The sequence below is a fragment of the Equus asinus genome, chromosome 1 (assembly GCF_041296235.1).
Source record: "Equus asinus isolate D_3611 breed Donkey chromosome 1, EquAss-T2T_v2, whole genome shotgun sequence".
NCBI lineage: Eukaryota > Metazoa > Chordata > Mammalia > Perissodactyla > Equidae > Equus > Equus asinus.
Genome location: NC_091790.1, coordinates 187823650 through 187843926, shown reverse-complemented (window position 1 = coordinate 187843926; position 20277 = coordinate 187823650). Strand labels below are relative to the sequence as shown.

The following is a 20277-nucleotide window of genomic DNA, read 5'->3' as shown; positions in this document are numbered from 1 at the left end:
GTTCTGAGGCACACTAGTAACAGGTGATTATGTTGTTTTACTAGACACTGTGCTCTGCACTCCGAGAAAAGTCAAGTTTAGTCTAGATTTTGTTACTGTCTCATTTTGACCTTGGGCAAATGGCCGGACTTCTGTGTTTCATGATCTTGCTTTGTAAAACTGAGAGAATAAAGGCTGGTCTGTCAACGACAGCTTGAGGCAGGGATAAGGGATTAAGAACTAATCATTATAAAGGTCCTTGAGAGTATGAAACGCAATCTAAATGTTGAGTGTCATTACTGTCATCATGGCCTCCTTTGGGATCGTTACATACACACACATTCGCACATCTCGCCCCTTTGCTATACTTTCCGAGGGCTGGCGGTCTGGAAAGGGTCTTTACGCACTATTGATTAATAAATAAGCTGCCTGAAAAGCAGATCTAGTTTACATTTAGAACACTTTTCTACATTCAGTCCCACAGTGATGGAGATTTCTTCCACTGAATCTAGGTCAGCCCTCTATCCTCTGTTTTCCCCGTCAGGATTCGTCTCTTCTGTCCACTGCATTTTGTAGCATACCTAAACTGAGTTTCAAGAGTGAAGAAACCAAAAGACACACTCTTTTTCTAGTGAAGAGTTCATTAAGTCATGGCTTCACATTGGTTGGTGGGCTTATCTCAAGTTTAAAAGCACCTATCTGAGGGCTTCTCTAGATAAGAGCTTAGATTTAATAGTACAATCAACGCCTGCAAGTACAGTCTTTCACTTGCTTCTCATTATAAGAGGCTTTTCTGTTGGGTAGCCAAACCAGTCCCCTTAGATGACTTGCTCAAGGCCTGCTGCCCTCGTAGCCACTCCTCCCACTACTGCGTGGGGTGTTGGCTCTGGGCTCGGGTAATTCTGCATTTCCACCATCTCTTCAGTCTGGCTCTGCAATTTCAGCGTGCCATTTTAGAGACTTTCTTTTCAACTTCTTCTGCCTCTCCCTTTCCCAGACATTTCCATTTCTTATTTCTTCTTCCTGGTTCCATTTTATAGTTCTGTTTGAAGATACAATCATTCAGTTGGAAGCTCCCAGTCACCACACTTAAGCATCCATGATATTATCATATTTTAATAAAATATTTCCCTTATGGATACAAATGTTGGCATTTTCAAAGAAAACAGCCACATAAATCTTTATGAGGAGATACTTAGAACTCCATAATTACACTGAAATGCCTACAGCACTAGCCTTCTGTAGCTTCGCAATTGATAATCACCTCCTCGCCGAGGGAGGTAGGGCACGACTTTCTAATCAGTACTCAACACGGGACAATGAACTCTACAGTGACCAGCTGACTGATAAGAAGTGAATTGCATTTGGTTCTGGCATGTTTTCCAGTAATAGTTAAGCCCTCTTTTCATAGTTTTGAAGAACAAAAAGGTATCCTTTTGAGATCTGACTTTGGCTTCTCAGACACTTGTAGGGCACTTGTAGACAGTGGCAACTTTCAGAGGCAGGTCCATTTTCAGACCCATTCCCATGACCTCAGAGACATTTAGGAACTCTGGTGGAGTGACAGCCATGATTTACTACAAATGATTCAGGAGCACAGATGGTGATAGAGTTTTAAAAGCAACCACAGGACTTGGGATAAAAGAGAAGAGAGAAACCCGAATGGGTAGGAGGAAGGTGAGGACCCAGTCCTAGGGGAGGAGAGCACTGAGTGAGAGCTCCAGTGATAAGAACCCCAGGAACCCCATACTGAGTCCCACCACGTATCACACACTGCTAAGAACTCCAAGTTCATCACCTCATTTAATGGTTACAGCAACCCAATGAGTATGAATCATTATTTCTACTTAACAGGTAAGGAGACCTGTTTAGCTCAAAAAGGCTGAATAATTTCCCTATGGTGATACAATAACTTGCTTGATTTGTCCCCAAGTGTGCCTGACTTCAGAGTCAGATATGTGCTATACACCTCCTAGCCTAAAGAAGAAGCAACGGAAAGATTCTATGAATTAAAAGAAAAACACAGATGTTTAGGAAGAGGCAAAACGACCATGATTTAGGAGCCAGGTGAGGGTACTCAGTGAGAGGAAAGGGAAAAAAATAGAGTAGAAATGTTGAAAAAGGGGACTAACCCCTGTGTATCAGTATTTAAAATGCACTAAAAACAAAGGAACAAGGGAACCCCATGGGTCAGCCTGAAGCTTGGATGATACGTAATAGTAATAGTGCATAGTACATTAATGTGGAGAAGCAGCTAGAGGGGTCTGGATGTTTTTCCTTATAAAATGAGAGAATTACCAGCATCTCCATTGTTAGTAACAATAAGGGTTTCAAAAGAGTCCTAAGAACAATCAGGTGAACACCCTGAGCACAGGGACTTTCCATACAATTCTTTCTTCATGAAGATAAATTTCAATCAGTTTGTAAATAATGAGTGCAATTAACACCGAAAATGAACACAAGTGAATCATCATAAAATTATTATTTAGAGTTTTTACTCCTACAAAACTTGATTAAGTTGTCAAATTGGGTACAACATAGAAATACATTTGGACATTTTAAAAAGTGATAAAGGCTCAAAAGTACAGGTAGTCTCAATTAGATAAGATCAAAACAAATTCAGAGTTGGACCGTGGGCGGGAAACTCACAAACAAGATATGCTACCAATGGTAATTCAATTTTCTCAGTAAACAGCATGATCATGAAATTAGTGAATGACAATGAATTTGGAAGCTATCACCAACAGAGGAAGGAGAACAATAAGAATGAAGCCACGGAATGAGAGGCAGCTTACGAAAATGACAACTAATAAGACCAGAAAATGATTACGGCATAGAGAGCCTACTCTCAGAAAGATGATTAGACAAACTAAATATGTAGTTAGGCTAAGCAATGCCTGAGGAGGAGCTGTCTGATAACAGTCTACAAATATTTGAAACTTGTAAATACCGAAGCAGGAGAGGAATTACCATGCACTGAGTTTTAATTAAAAATAATCAGATGAAATTATGACAGGGAAAATTCTGGCTTAATGGTTTGACAAAAGCAAAGCTGAAATAGGACAATGTCCCATGAGATCTTGGCTAGGGATATTTTTATTCTCATTTGCGTCAAGGCAGAGAAATAAACAGCAGAGGGGGTCTGCATTTTATCTTTCATTTACCATTAAGGCGGAAAAAGCCCATAATAGGGAGCTCTAGCATGGGAGAATTCATATTCCACCTTCCAGAAAATGTTAAATCATAGTAGGAAATGCATAAAGGCCTCCTAGTATGCCACAGAGCCATGGACGTGGGGGAGGTACAGACGCCTGGGCCTTTTCCGTCTTTATTTCAATGATATAATTAACTTGTAAACACTTCCACGTTCATTTAATTGGTTTGGCAATCACAGCCTTTTGTGTTAAGAGAGACACTGATTCCTTGTGCCCTTCTCATTCAGCTGTCTTGGAAAGGGTAAATGGAATGTTATTATTTTTAATCAGATTTGGGGGACAGTTTGGCTAACTAAAAAACTGTTAAGCAGAAGTGGGTCATTGTCTTGAATCTGGCACAGACATGAAGTGCCACATCTCTGTGTCTGGTGTTCTTGTCCATAAAATGGTAAGTCATGTTAATCCCAAGCCTTTGAGAACAGAAGAACTGGCAAAATAACCACAAAGCATTTCCCAAATAGAAAGAGCTACAGAAATTAAAGAAGAAATTTTGAGGGGCCCTAAATCAGTGGTCCTCAATCTTGGCTATTTGTCGAAACCCCTGAGGAGATGCTAAGAAGGACAGTAGTCTGAGCATCTCCCCCAGAGAGTCTGACCAAAGCTCAATAGGTAGGTGATACTAACATAAGCCAAGCTTGAGAACCATTCCTTTAGAACAGTGGCTCTCAACCTTGGATTTGATTGGTTTGGAGATGCCCAGGACACATCTGCAAACAATTTAATGGAAATCTTTGGGAGTGGGGCCTAACATCAGTATTTTTTTCCAGCAGCAGTATTTTTAAAGCTCCTCAACTGACTACAGCTGATGTGCAGCCAAGTTTGAGAATGACTACTCCAAAAGGACATTTCTCAGGAAGCAAGTTTCACTTGTAAACAGGTTTTGAGTCAACATCGCACATTAGATCCTAATGAAAATGGATTAAAATAACTTTATTTTTAGTAAAGAAAATTCAGATAACTCTTTTAATCTCAGCATGGCTGTGTCTGAAATTAACATGGTTGTGTACATTTATTAAGGACTGTTTAACATATGTGGCCATGAACAAGTAGCTACAGGACCTAATGAAGTGGCTCAGGGTAGAAAAACAGCTCCTCCCACACAGAGCCTTTCAAACCCACAATATTATAATCCATATCAACTGCATAATTGTTTAAGGTGCACAACTATTTTTTTTAAGCATCTATTCAACTTGTCCAAACATCAGGCATTCATCATGTTAAAAACAGTCACTTAGAAATATAAACAGACAAAAGCAACTTGTGGTGGAAAAGCGGAGGGTTGATCTAGAATTCAGAAACAACTGTCTAGTGAGGACTACATGAATTGGAGGCAGAAAAATCAATCCCAGAATGCGATCAGTGATAAGTCATGTTGATAGGAGTTATCCTTGATACAATGTGATAAGAATGGAACTTTATCTCTGTGGTTTTCCTTCCCCAAACCAATAAGCCCAGTCTAATCATAAAAAGACATCAGACAAACCCATATTGAAGGACATTCTACAAAATACTCGACCAGTATTCCTCTAAACTATCAAGGTCAACAAAAACAAGGAAAGCCTAGGAAACTGTCACCGTCTAGATGAGCCTAAAGAGACATAAAGACATAAAGATGTATTACGACATCGTACAGGAGATCCTCGAATAGAAAAGAGACATTAGGTAAAAACCAAGAAAATTTGAATAAAGGATAGACTTCATTAATAATAATGTAGCAAGATTGGTTCATTAGTTGTGAGAAATGTAAGATGTTAACAACCGAGGAAACTGGGTACGAGATACACAGGAACTCTGCACTAACTTTGCAACTTTACTCTAAATCTAAAACTCTTGTAAAATTAAAATTTTATTTAAAAAAATCAATCCCAGGAGCCCCACAATGAATACATTAGCATTCGTCAATGAATTAAGGTGAGAAATTATATCAGTAGCTAGACTCTTTGGGAATTGTGAAGAAAGTGCAAGGACTGGAAAAGGGTCAGTATAGTACCCAAGTTTGAAACAAGCAAAAAGGAAACCATAGTTTTTTTATATTAGTCGACTTGAACATTTCTAAAAATAATTATAAAAAAGTCAAATAATCAAATAACCCAAATGCAACAGAAGTCATCTGATGGCGTGCAAATTTGCCAATAATATAAAATTACATTCCTGCAATAGTGAAGCATCTGTCCTGCCCTGTGCCTGACTGTCTTGGGAGAAATAAAACATACTGACAAATTATAAAGACATAGCACAGGACAGTGTTTTCCAGAAGTTGTTCTAAGGAAGAAAACTCCTGTGAGATGCTCTGAGGCCAGAGAATTCCACTGATAAGTTTGGGAAACATGGCATTGCTGTAATTGCCCCATTAACACAGTAAGGACTGTAGAAGTTTTATTGTATGCAGGAATTATATTTAATGTTCTCTAATCTAATGTTTCTCAGTGTATTTAACCACTAATTCCTTTTCCCTCTAGCATCAATAGAAAAAATTTTGGATAATGCTAGGCCTAAAATCTACTTCTCTATCAGGGAATTTGGGGGCTGGAGAATGGAAGCTGTCGTTATCCCTGTCTTGATATGACTTGTGGACATTTAAAGTGTGTTTCAAAGGCTAAGTATCTGGATGGGCATTATTTTAAAGCTTTATCAATGACCTAGGTGATGATCTCCAGCACTGTCCAGCAGAACTTTCTGTGATGATGGAAATGTTCTGTAACTGTGCTATCCAACACAGTAGCCACTGAGCATCTGAAATGTGGCTAGTGTGACCGAAGAACTGAATTTTTAGTTTCATTTAATTTTAATTAATTTAAATTTAAACAGCTACACAAAGCAAGTAGCTACTGTATAGGACACTACAGTATCTAAAATATACTACATAACATGATAACAAGACAGGTGGAGTTCCTAATTGAGAAAATACTTGCAAAACAAAAACAGAGAGTGACAAATTAGGGAAACATTTCATCACAACTAAGATAAAATTCAAAAGGGGTATGTGCAATAATCCCATATATTTAAAGCATAGCCGTTCTTGTTACACACAGAAAATGATGATCAAAAATGATTACAAGTTAACTGTAGGCATTGAAGTATGTCCATTAAATTACGATGACCCTCCTGGATGGTTTAATAGAAATATGGTATGAATGAACCTGCTAGTGCTGTACCTTAGTACTGGTCAAGACAATGACGTAGTAGAGAGAAAATTAAACTGGGAATTTAAAGACTTGCTCCCATCTCAGTTCAGGCACAGACATGCAGCGTGATCACTCTGAGCCCGTAACTTCCTCATGTGCAAAATAACTGCGTTGGACCAGATGATTTCCAAATCCCTAGCAATAATTCTACTTTAAGACAGATGTATAATTTGCACGCTCATGTTCACTGCAGCATTATTCACAATAGCTAAGAGGTGGAAGCAACCTAAATGTCCATTGACAAGTGGATGGATATAGAAAATGTGGTATATACATACAATGGAATATTATTCAGCCTTAAAAAAAGAAGGAAATCCTGTCATTTATTACAACATGGATGAATCTTGCAAACATGCGAAGTAAAATAAGTCAGTCACAAAAAGACAAACACTGTATGATTGTACTTTTATGAGGGTATCTAAAGCAGTCAAACTCTCATAGAAACAGGAAGTAGAAAATGGTCACCAGGGGCTCGGGGAGAAGGGTAAGGGGAAGTTGTTCAATAGGTATAGAGTTTCAGCTGTGCACGATTAAAAAATTCTGAATATCTGTTATACAATAATTTAGTTAACACTACTGTACTGTATACTTAAAAATGGTTAGGATGGTATATTTTATGTTATATATTTCTTACCACAATAAAAATAAGATATACAGTCCGCCCTCCATATCTGCAGGTTCTGTATTCACGGATTCAACTAACCTCGGATGGAAAGGCCTATGATGGTTTCGTCTATACTGAGCATGTACAAGCTTTTGTTTCTTGTCATTATTGCTTGAACAACATGGTATAGTAACTATTTACATAGCATTTATATTGTATTAGGTATTTTAAGTAATCTAGAGATGATTTAAAGTATACAGGGGGATGTGTGTAGGTTATACGCAAATACTACACCATTTTATATAAGGGACTTGAGCATCGAAGGATTTTGGTATGGCGGGGGAGTAGTCCTGGAACCAATCCCCCAAGGATACTGAGGGACAACTGTATATAAATAATTGTATAACTAGCACTGCAATTCCTAAACCAATTCCAGGAACCACAATTAGGAGATCTATTTGCCTTGGAAGTTAGAGGGATGTTTAACTTTGTGGTTTCTCAGACTGAAGAAGACTAGGGTACGACTTTTATTACTTTTCATTATCCATGTATGTGGGCTCAGCAAGAACTTCAGTAATGGGAACTGAGTGAGCCAGTGGTGGATAGGCCTGGTGTCAAAGGAAGCTACAATAGGGCCCACATTCACAAAGGCGAAGAGTCAAATCACCATCCAAGAGAGTGTGAATGAACTTGGGCCTGGTCTGGGCTCCTAATTCTGCTAGATCCGGTTGCCCTTGACTCAGAGACTGGGGCTGTTAGGCCAAAAGTCTTTAATATTCAGAGATGGGCAGGGAAGGGCCAGGGGAATTTTTTCAGATCCATTAGAGTATTTTATAGACAAAATTCAACATTTAATTTCTGAAGAATAGGACAGAGGAAAGAGGTTTAGACTGAAGCAAAGTGACTTTAATAAAAAAAAAAGATGACCTCCTAGATTGCAAAGTTGTTTAAAGAGTAGAATACATAATCAAGGAAGTTTCAGAATCTCTAATCCTGGAGATTTTTTTACAGAATCCAAGAAAGAGAGGAGGGCTCCCCCGAGGAAGCAATGTAGACAAAGTAAGCCCTTGGGCTCCCTTCCAGTTCTCTCTGGTCTATTTTTAAAAGTAACATATCCCTAAAATGAAAGGATAAAATACAAAAGAAAATCATTAATGTTCAAATTGAATACACCCCAACGATTTTTATGTAGGTCACATTTTGCTGAGAATTTTCTTAACCATAGCAGTTTATCTCAGAGTTCTTACCCAGGATTTTTACAAACAGCAGTTATTACAAAGGATGATATTATTTTGTGCCGTTACTATAAGGTTGAAATTTTGATCAACGGGGGAAAATACATATAAACCTTGAATGCCCAATGCTAAATATGATCCTGCTCAATTTCCTTGCACTGAAAGCACATCTGAACATAAAGGAATTCTAGGAGTGGGAGCGGGAGACAGAGACAGAGTTGTGGGTGGGGAGAAAGACAAAGCTAGAAAACAAGGCGTGTACAAGGAGAACCAGAGAGACCATGAAAGAAGGTCAAGCTGGGTTAATCCAAGTCCTCTCCAGGACTGTTTCTGGACTTCTTGGCAAAAATGCTCTTTTTGTTCTGGATGAAATAATTCTGGGTCTGCTGGTGTTCAAGGTTGTTGCCATATGGAAAGCTCTTACCTGAGATGGAAAGCAAGAAGGAGAAAATAACAAGGGATAGAGAAATGGGCAGAGAGAGAGCAGATATGTAAGCAAGTCTGTGATGTTAACTTGTGAACTTCTGGATCCAGCCACACCTGAAGTCTTTTGATTTACCAGTTTTATGAACCAATGCATTCTTTTTCCTTCAAGTAGTCTGTGCCTTTCAGTGGAAAGAATCTCAAGGAGAACGGGTATAAGGAAGATTGAGGGTGGCAGTGGGATGGGGGGAATATCAGAAGAAATGGAGCAGGAATCATGACTATAGTAGGACGAAAGTAAAAGCAGTGGCTTTGGTGTAATCAGGATCTATATGAGGTGAGGAGACTTTTTTAAGTGTAAAGAAGACAGAGTGACACTTAAGCAAATGCTAAAAGAGATGGAAAAATTATCTTCAAAAAACTGGTTAACTCTTGTCTCCTGGACAAATGGCCAACCATGCCCTGCCACTAAAACGCAATACTGTCTTCAGTATGACATGAAATGTTTCAGGTGGATGAATTCTGCTGTAATATTTGAAGAGATATTCTACTATGAAAATAATTTTCTGCAAACTTCCTCCATTCCATTACACTAATAGCTTCTTAATTATAATACAACATGGCATTTACCATACTAAATAGTCAACAGGATGTGGAACAAGAAATGAACCTAAAACCTTCTTTTCTTAATTTCTTCCCATCCTGCTGAGTATCCATGAGTGCTAGATAAAAGGCTGGCATTTTCTTCATGCTATCTAGGCTCCAGACTTGGAACACTTTTGTTGAGGTAATCATTTGGTTCACTTTTCAAAAGAATAATAAAGAGCTGTCCCTTATTCCCTTTCTAGAGTCACACTGACATGGAGCAATCAAAGTAACCCATTATCAGAAAATTCCCTGCTTTGTTCAAATTATAAACATCAATGGGCATCGCTCCTGGGAATTCAAAGAACAGACGAGTGTGTGAGAGCTAGGCTTGTTGTTAGCAGAATAAACCAGGTTTGCTTGATGCTTTGTTTTAGCAAAGACAACATAAGTAGTGATTACGGTTCCCCTGGGTTTTGCACTGATCGTCAAAATGCTGACAGTCACTTAAATCACTCACTGGGCGGAATAATCATCCTGAGAGGAACTGAGAGGGTACAACTTATATTATAAAATGGAACTGAGCACATGAGACAAAGTATTAACGGGCATGGTAGAAGAGATGTCAGAATAACGGAGATGATTAAAGACATGAATTAGACATCAACTATACTCGGTACTCTTAGTGACACGAACACAACAACTAAATTGTGCAATTACAAAGCTGAGCATAACTCAGAGAGCATCTTTGTTTTTGAAAACAGCCTATGCCAGGTTAGCCTGTGTGAATCACTTCTGTGTGAACCACTCAGTGGCTTGCTATAAAGGTTATGCACTTTCTCACTTTGTAGAGCCCTTTTAGGCATAGACAGAATAGAAAACTGGAATGTTGGGCCACCAGAAATAAGAGATTGCATTATTAAATATTAGACATTGGTGGCCCACAAAACAAGGACGCCTTTCAATCATCACTAATAAACCTACCCAAGCAGCCCCTGCATTTGCAAAAGTCAAAGGAAACCAAGAAAACAGGCATCTGATCTCTTTTCAGAGCTGTTTATTTTGCAATTAGCAAAAGGGAAATTAGTTCTCTCTGACTTTTTTATTTTTGGAGGAGTGGGGTGAGTCTGGGAGATAAAATGGGTAATTTAGACTACTGCTTGTGACAGACTGTGTGCTATGACAGACTATAAAGTTGAGGGCCTTTCAAGGAAACCTACTCATGCAGAGTCTGCTCAGATCCCTTACTGTGCCCAAACTATCCTTAATAGGTGGATACATTTTTATTCTTATAGGTTTCTGAGAATAAACATGTATAATTTTATCAGATAAAAAGTAACATTTTAAATAAAAAGTATAAAAATAAAAGTATATAAATAAAAAGTAATATTTTAAGAAGACTCCTGAAGCAGATCATATAATCTCGCTCAAAAGCCCGCCTCCTACTGTCCATTTTCCCCAACTCCTATTGACCCTAAGGATAGCCACATAATCAGCATTAGAACGTAGGTACTGAGCATTCAAGGGACTCCTAAACTCTGCCTGTGTGGCCTGTATTTCAGGGAGTAATTTACCCCTGTGAATTTCATCCACACTTCTTCCATCTCTAGACTGGAAACCGCAGTTAATCAGGTAATAACTTTCCAAAAGACAATGACAATCCATAACTTACTCTGAAGTTCACAGTCCAAATAATATAAGCATTTTCTTTCTAATAATATTCTAACAATTGAATCGAGTATTAAGTTCAGAGCTGACTTTGTTTCTTTCATGTTCTTGTTGTCATTTTTCTTTTTTCCATCCTGTTTCCATGCACTCAAATCTACCATCTCCTTTCTTCCTTCTTCATATCACTTTTTCTTTGCCTCTGTTTTTAACTGCCTAACACATACTTCTAAACTAATGCTTTTAAAAAATATTTATTTTATAGTTATTGAATAAAGTTTGTGTCCTAAAGTTTTTCAAATTATTTTTCTCTGAGTCATTGGTCCTTGATTGGAAAAGGTTTCTCATTATTTCATATCCTATTCCTTAATTTCCCTGAAATCTATAATTATCTCTCAGCAATCTTTTTTCCAGAATAATTGTTTTTCTCATTGTCTCTATTTTCTAGCACCTTAATCACTTCTATCATTCTCTTTTTAGACACCTCTTCATTAGCTTTACATCAGTTAAAATGAAAACGTCAACCATGTGCTTGGCTCTGAGCTCCGAGACACAGTTTCTACCCTTGAGAAGTTGTAAGGAGGACGAAATGTGTGACTTTCTGTGCTTGAGACATAGTGGTTCATTCTCACACAATTTTGTTTCTAAGGTTTAATATCAAGCTATGTTAGCATGGACCTTTTTGGCTTCCCATGCCCCACATAGAGAAGCCAAGATTAATTCCTTTTGCAGAATCACAAAATATGGGAGGTGCAGCATAAGCAGAATTCTTGCAAGAATCTTCTGACAACTTGGACATGTCCCCCATATGGTGACACGTATACACACACACATTTCAAATGACAGCACTCAGTCCAGTTCCTCAGCTGTCCCCACCATAGCTGCCTTACTAGATACTTACTCTGGGATGTGGAAAGATTGGAGAAAGCTGACTTTGTTCGACCTGCTAACCATTCCAGGCTTTCATGCATGTTGGCCAAGGCTTTGAGGTCACTGACATCACGGAGGATGTCTTGTGGAGGGATTAATTTATCACCCAGGTTCCCGATAAGAACTTCTGACTCCTTGCCAAAGGCTGCCCTGAAAAACAAATCAGAAACACACTTCACATACAGCATGGAAAAGAGAGGAGTGAGAACACTTTTTAAGGCATGTCTAGCAACGTGGTTGTTATAATCACTATATTACAGAATGTTATTTTTCCTAGGTTTAATCTAGTGAAAAAACTATCATATACCTGCTTAAAATTACTCTGGTATAAGAGCTCTTGGAAGAAGAATGAAGTGACCTTCAAGCTTGTACCTTCAACACAACCAGTTTGGGCCTGACCTATACAGTGATGGTCCCTAGGGATGGCTTCGATGGCTGCTCTCTTGTGGGTTTTTTCCTTGCCTCTTCTCCTGCTAGAAAGTTGACGAACAACTTAGGATGTTAAACATATACATGCTTTGAAGGTTATTACAATAAATAAAACAACCAAGTTGATCTGGCAGCTAGAAAATGTTTTAAAATGTTCAAAAGCAAAGAGGGCCCAGCCTCTTTAAGAAAGTAGACTATAGTTGAGATGGACAACAGGTCTCATTCATTCATTCACTTATTTACTTGTTCTAAAAATGATCGGAGGCAAATAAACCATAAAGCATGAAGGTATTCATTACTTGGAAAGAGAAACCAGTAAAAACTAATGCTAGGATCCTTTTACTGACTGGAAAAATAAAATCAGGTAGATTTCACACAGAGCCCAGTGTCTTTATAATGCTTTTGGGAGGGTTGAAAAATCAAGTTACGTGGGGTTACAGAAGGGTGAAGTCGGAAGGGACCCTAGAGACCACATGGCACAGCCACTGCACAGATGAAGAGATGGAGGCTGAGAAGGTTAACTGTCCTGCCTACACGACACACGAGTGGCACGGCTGGGACTCAGTCACCTAATTCCCACAGCTCTCTTTCTTTCAAAAAAGAGAGGGCTGAAATGACAAAAGATGACTGAGGATGTTAGGGAGGAAAATAATGTCTTGTTGGGAAAGTTACACACAGGTAGGTAAGCAGAGCTGATGCTGGTGAAGGTTGGAACAGGCACCTGGAGAGTTTTCTGTAAGTCTCAAGGCTTTTACAACTCAAAACACCTTAAGTGAGCAGAAGCAAGGGCTTTATTTAAGTAGAACACACCAAATAAAGTTTCAAGACAGCAGTGATTAATAGCAGCTGACATATAGTCAGACTGATGCTTAATTGACACATAGGCATTTAGGGCCCAGCACCATAGCAGGCACTCAATGTTGAAAGAAACAACTGCGGTGAATTAAATGCTTATTAAAAATGTTTATACTACCAAGTAGTGACTCATGATTAGTCTTCTTATTTCAAGAGAAGGTTATACACATATACACATTTTTTTTTTGAGGAAGATTAGCCCTGAGCTAACTTCTGCTGCCAATCCTCTTTTTGCTGAGGAAGACTGGCCCTGAGCTCACATCCGTGACCATCTTCCTCTACTTTATATGTGGTTTGCCAAGCGGTGCCATGTCCACGTGCGGGATCTGAACCGGCGAACCCCAGGCCACCGAAGAGGAACCTGAGAACTTAACCGCTGTGCCACTGGTCAGGCCCCTCAACAGAAGGTTACATTTTTAAGGAAAAGCCCTAAGTGATCATCTGAGTTGGTAAGTCATGGCAATGCAGTGCAGCAGATGGAGCACAAGAACCTTCTATGTACATACAAACCTTACTTGGGTGGCTTGTAAAAGGTCGGGTGAGACCAAGAGTCTGCATTTCTAACTAGATTCAGGCTGCTTGTCTGGGAAGCATGTTCCCTTTGAGTAGAAAGGGATAGTGCACAGGCTTCAAAGTCAGACAAGCCTGGGCCTGAATCCTGAATCTGCCACTTGCTCGCTGTGTGATCATGCTCAACTTCCCTGAGCTCTATTAGCTGGGGTAATAGTGCTGACCTCATACAAGTAATGTAAGAAGTAGATAAGATGATTTTTAAAATCCGCATTGAGAAAATTTCAATAATTACAAACATAGAGAGAAGAGTATAATAAACATAGAGAGAAGAGTATAATAAGCCCCTGCTCAGCTTTAATTATTAGCAACTCAAGGTAAGTCTTATTTCTTCTATCCTGATCCACAGCCTTCCCCCACCTGACCTTGGAGTATTTTGAAGCAAATAATTCAGATGATATTCTTAAGTGCATAACCTAGGGCACGGAAGTTGGTGAAAGCTAGTAAGTTGTAGCTATTATTATTCTTAGGTCTGTTGAGATGGCTGGTTTATTTAGTGTCAACTCAAGGTATGCTATGATGAATAAATTGAAATGGATAAGAGTGATCAGAAGTAAATAAATTAGATCTCAGGGGTTAGTTTCACAAATGGAGCCTTGTAACATCAGAGCAAATGTCATTGTGTTTCAGAGCCCAGACTTTGCTCAAAATCTTCAAGAGGCAAGTTACTGTGATAGAAACTAGTAGTTGCTTATCCAGTATCCATTATCTCATGCCTTCTTAGTAAAAGGACCCTGATATTATTGGGGTCAGTAATGTGCCCAATTTAAAAACGAAATAAAACAAACAAAAAACTCTACTCAATTTCCCAGGCCCTCTTGCAGATGTGATGGTCAAAAATATAAACGGAAAGGAGTAGACGGGCTTCCAAGAAAGCTCTTTCAAGCAGTCTTAGTTGGCAAGGACCTCTTTTGCCTTCCCCCTTTCTGGAACACAGCCTTGGCAAGTGAAGCTGCAGAAGCTCTTCTTCAAACATCAGGTGATCTTGAGTATGAAAATAATGCTAAGAACAATGGAGCCAAGACAGGAGGTCATGGGTGCACCGATGACATCAGGGAGCTGCAATGCACCCCAGACAAGACACTTCCGGGCTTCATGTTGTAGGAGAGAAAATGAAACCTTATTTGTTTAAGACCCTGCTAGTCCAAGTTTCTGCTACTAGCAGCTAAATGCAATTTCCGACACAATTATCTAATTAGCATAAGTGAAGTCATCTTCAGAAAACTTTCTGAATTTAGATATCCCTAAAATTGAGTTACTGGGAAAAGCAAAACAATGTCTCCTCCATGATTTGAGCCCAGCAGACAGTTATAATATCTTCCCCCTGGCTGTCACTCAGTCAAGTTGTAAATATTTAGTTTTCTTAATCTGTCCTTATATATCAACTCTCCCAGCCCCTTAATCATTTTTGATAGATATAACACAAAAAATGCCTCTGAGCTGGGTGGTTAAAAAGCAACAGGGGAGGCAAACAGCTTTGAAAAACAGGCTTGGAGCCATTTTTATGCATGTAGGTGTAACCCTGGGTGGAATGTGACAATCAAGACAAACGTATTTATGTAGAAGTCTAATCTGCTTGTGTGGGGATCTCTGGGCCCTGGGCATGTCTGCGGTGCGCTGCCAGCCCAGATGCCTATCCCAATTCCCTTTGGCTCACTGAGATTTGCTTAACTTCCTCCGACGGGGGAGCAACAGACTGAGGAAAATACAAACTGCCTCATGTTGAATACATAGCAGACATCTCATTTGACAGGAATCCATAATCACCCCCTAACAACCTGGAGAGAGCACAGAAACCATGACATCGAGGATAAATGATTGACAGCTATAACTATTTCACACAAAAAACCATTCCTTCAAGGATTTGTGTGTGTCAAAGAGCTTGGTGGACAGTTTTTATGCGTTACAATAACCTAAAGGGAATGGCTTTAGTTGCCTGACTACAGATTTTTTCTAAACCCTCTAATTTATTAAATAAATTATGATATCTGCACTATGAAAAATTATGCAGTCTTAGAAATTACATAGTAGAAAATTCTTAAGAACACAGAAAAATGTTTGGTATAGCTTATTTTTAGCCATGATATGCAGCTGAGTAAAATAAGCTGTATGCAGTGTATGATATTAAAAAAGAAAATAATTATATATCTATATGAACCAAAAAATGATTGGATATCTATAAAGCAAAATGTTAACCGTGTGACTGGATCATGCTCTGTGCTTCTCTGAATTTTCTACATTTTCTCCAAAGAACATCTTTACTTTTCAATGAAAAACAAATATTGAAAACCCTACCTCAAATGAGAAAACCTTTCAAATGGAGGCATTAAGAATCTCAGGAAAATTGGCAGACCAGAGTATTACAGTTACTTGTTCCAGAGGTGGTTAGTGTCCACGCAGAGGGTCTCACTGCCAGAACCCCTACCACCCAGCATCTGGGCCAATACTGTATCCTCTTTCTAGATCTGAATTTTTACTTGTTCTTCATCTTCTGCTTATTATGAAAGCACATTATTTAATGAAGACATCACACATTTTTGAGTGAAATGGGCAGCAGAATAATCATTATCCTGAGAAGGTGAAGTAACAGAGATTCAGAAGTAAGAGGCACTCATTAATTGTCCAAAGATTATCTGACATAGCCAAGAACAGAAGTTAGAACTCAAAACCTGTGTGTTTTAGGTATTGGCCCCATGTGAGGAGTCACCTTTATCATCAGTAAGCCAACAGGCTCATGCAGAAGCCTAGGATACTGACGAGTGTTCAACCTATTAAGCTGAATTTTACCACACAATTATAATCTTTAAAGAGGTCGATCTGACAAGATGCATTTAAGAGATTTTTGCCAAAGATGCCAAAAATTGCCTCCATTTAGTCTTTACATAGTTCTGTTAGCCACTGAAATCTTAGGAAGGCAAAAGAAAGAAAGAAAGAAAGAAAGAATTGCATTTTCAGCAGACTAAATGCACTTATGAAAGAAATGTCATAAATAGTTTCAAAATGATTAAATTTGCAGATTTGGGCTATATTTGATAACATGACATATACACTTGGACTCATTCCTCTCTCTCCCTGCCCCCTTCCCCAAATCTTCCACCATTGCTTCCTCTTGCTGAATCTGCTGTGAGATAACTGCCCCAAGAGCCTAGGAAACTGCCTGAAGGGCAGTTCTCCTGTGATCCAGAACAGAGCAGGGGAAGGGCAAGGACTGGCTCAAACAGTGAACCAGACTCACACATTCTTGCATCTTGGAGCGGGCAGTGCTGTACCCACATTGGAACAAGCCACTCTAAGTACAGAATTGCTTTCCTGGTCTGGTCTGAAATGTTCCTACTAGCACCACTGTCAGGAGATTTACTCAAAGTCTTATTCACAATCATGATCTCCTATTCAACAATATTTCTGGCCAAGAAACTATTTTACAGCAAAAGGAGTAAGGCAGAGCCCATGCTCCTGGAATTCCCCTCTCTAGCTGGATACCCAATCCCCCAGGAGAAGCCGGCCTGACAGAAGGGTGAGATGGCCTATGCAGGATTCAGCTATGGTCCAGTTGGGAGACAACACTTATAAGGCTGGAGTGCTGGATCCAGTACTGTTACCCAGAGACCAACATACAGGGCTTTTAATTTTTTTTCCAGTAACAAGAAAATATGGGTCCTGGAACCAAGGACTAAAAATAGGAATGCCCCCTCCCCTCATTATTAAAATCACTCATAGAGGTTCTGCTCTTGCCCCAGCAACTTTGGGCTAAGCTGGTCTAGAGGTACTCAAGCAAGAATGCTTCCACCAGAAGATACAACAATGACCATATTAAATTGGTAGGAGAGATTGACATCTGGCTATTTTGGGCTTATAATACTGAACCAACAGGCAGAGAAAGGGGTTACTTTGACACCTGGGATGACTGACTTCAATTGCCAAGGGGGAAGTGTGTTGGTTCTATGCAATAAGGGCAGGCAGGACTACGCTGGATTCACTGGGACCCCTCTTAGTATTTCCACTGACATGGTAAAAATAATGGAAAAGCACAGCAGGCTAACAAAGGCGGAACTGCTAAGAATCAGCTCTTTCAGGAACAAAGGCTTAGTTCAACACAAGCAGGTAGAGAACTCTGACCAGCTGAGGTGCTGGCAGAGGGCAAGGGCAACATGGGTGGGTGGAAGAAGCAGCAAGTGATAAATACCACCTACTGCCTCGTGACCAGTTCCAGAAATAGCGACGGCAGCAGCCTTGCATTTTTATGCACATATTAATCAATGGTTTCTTTTTCTTTTCCACTTCCCCTAATATATTTTTATTGTAGTAAAATATATACAACACAAAATTGACCATTTAAACCATTTTTAAGTATACAGTTCAATGGCTTTAAGTACTCATGATGCTATGCAACCAACATCACTATCTATTTCTAGAAGTTTTCCACCATCCCAAAGGGATACTTTGAATTCATTAAACAGTAACTTCCTAGTCCCTCCTCCACCTCGTCCCTGGTAACTGCTATTCTAGTTTGTGTCTATGAATTTGCCTATTCTAGATACCTCATATACGTGCAGTCATATATGTCCTTTGTGTCTGGCTTATTTTACTTAGCACAATATTTCCAAGATTTATCCATGTCGTAGTATGTATCAGAATTTGATTCCTTTTTATGGCTGAATAACATTTTATTGGATGTACATACACATATTGCTTATCCATCCATCCGTTGATGGATATTTGGGTTGTTTCTACCTTTTGACTATCCTCAATAATGCTTCCATGAATGCTGGTGTACAAGTATCTGAGTCTCTGCTTTCCACTCCTTTGGGTATATACAAAGCAGTGGAATTGCTGGATCATACGGTCATTTTATGTTTAACTTTTTGAGGAACTAGCAAACTGTTTTCCACAATGGCTGTACCATTTTTCATTCTCACCATAATGCACAAGGGTTCCAATTTCTCCACATCCTTGCCTAAATTTGCTATTTTTTGTTTTTCAAATTTTTAATTAAAAAAAATCTTTTTTATAATAGCCATCCTAATGCGTGTGAGGTGGTATTTCCCTCACTATTTTATATGAGGAGCTGGTAGTGATTAACTTTCCAATTTAGTTCAGAGGTCACCAGATATGAAGAATCACAGCTGACTTGACATCAAGGACTGTGGAGATCCTAGACTTGAGATGAATACAGTGACTGATGAGACTGACTCTGCCTTGTTGGGGAGAAGGGAAGAATGCCTTCATATGATGAATAGTACCTTATCTTAAGCAGAAATACGAAGTTTTAAAATATCAGTATAAGAGAGAGAATGGAGAGTAACAAAAAGGGTGGACTCTAAAAGTCCTAGGCCTGTTTGCCCTGAGATCCAATCCGTATCTTTCCTTTGTTCTGCTCTGTATTGGGAGGAGGTGGGGGCTGACCCCTGCAGGCTGTTTTCCAGGCTCCCAGCTGGCTACTGATAATGGGAGGCTTTGGAGGGTCCCTGAAAGGCAAAGAGAAAGGAGAAGCCAGGGCATTTATCCCCCTCCCTCTTTGCTTTGGGTGATGTCTCCAGCAACAGATGGATCTCCTCCTTGGTCTGGCTCCTACCAGGCCCCAAATTACTTTCAGTGCCTTTGTGCTCCAATAAATGCCTCTTCCCTCTGGCATTCCAGCTATAGAGTGGCTCTTTGCTGTTGCAATCTATGGATTATCTTAATGTCTCCTGTTTGACACTCAGATCCTCATTCACCTTTATTACCAATTCCCTAAGTTAAATTCTCTTTGATGTAAATACCTGAAGTGGTTTCTGTTTTCCATATTAGACCTTGACTTATATACAAGACCTAATAATGATGTCTGACTACACCCAATGCTACTGGGAATTGAGTAAATTATTTGGTGTGGGGATTAATTAGTTTTGTTGTATAGGTAGAGAAAGTGAGACATGTTAAGGTAACCTGTAAAGTTCACTTAGCTATTATCTGTCAGAGCCCAAACTGATGAAGGTTGTAAGAAGGTCAGGTCACCTACCTAGATTTGTAATAATACCAACTGATTCTTATGAGATGTGACAATGACACTTCCATTTATCACTTCTGCTTTTCACAACTGCTCAATTTTCAACCCTTTCAAAATCTGTCTAATTTGTCTGTGTCAAAAATAATGGGGGTAGTACCGTACCGCTCTGATGGGCTCTTCAGTCAGGTTTCCAAAAACTTTTTCTAAAATGATCTTGGCTAAAGCCTCATAAATAAGTAATAAGATAGTCCAGTTATCTTGATTACAGTATTATTTTTTTCCTCCTAGGAACTGCTAAGACTCATCACTAAGTCTATCCCTCAATGGTTTTCATGCATGTACATTTCATCACACACTATCATATGAGTAGCTATTTTTCATATTTAATAAGTAATTGTTCCTCTTTAGAAATTTGTCTCCCCCTTCAATAATCACAATCAAGAATTTTTCATTTGCTTTCTTTGCCTACAGTTCTTCCACCATTTAAAAACTTGCAATGCTCCTGACTGGCTAGATGAGGCTGAGTGGTCCACAATTCTGTGCAGAGGCAGAACGGGGAAAGAGCTGGGGAGGGGCCTCAGGGTGTTCTTTGCAAGGTGAATATATGAAATATCAGCAA

General features: G+C 39.2%; 1 protein-coding gene across 4 annotated transcripts in view; it reads right to left on the bottom strand.

The window, feature by feature from the left end:
• Positions 1-20277, bottom strand: part of EXOC4 (exocyst complex component 4) — a 736472-nt gene that overhangs the window by 100909 nt on the left and 615286 nt on the right. For all 4 annotated transcript variants that reach the window (XM_044746180.2, XM_044746218.2, XM_044746246.2 and 1 more), the window contains one exon: positions 11793-11971. In XM_044746180.2, coding sequence (XP_044602115.1) covers positions 11793-11971 — 179 coding nt within the window. The remainder of the gene's footprint in view (positions 1-11792; positions 11972-20277) is intronic.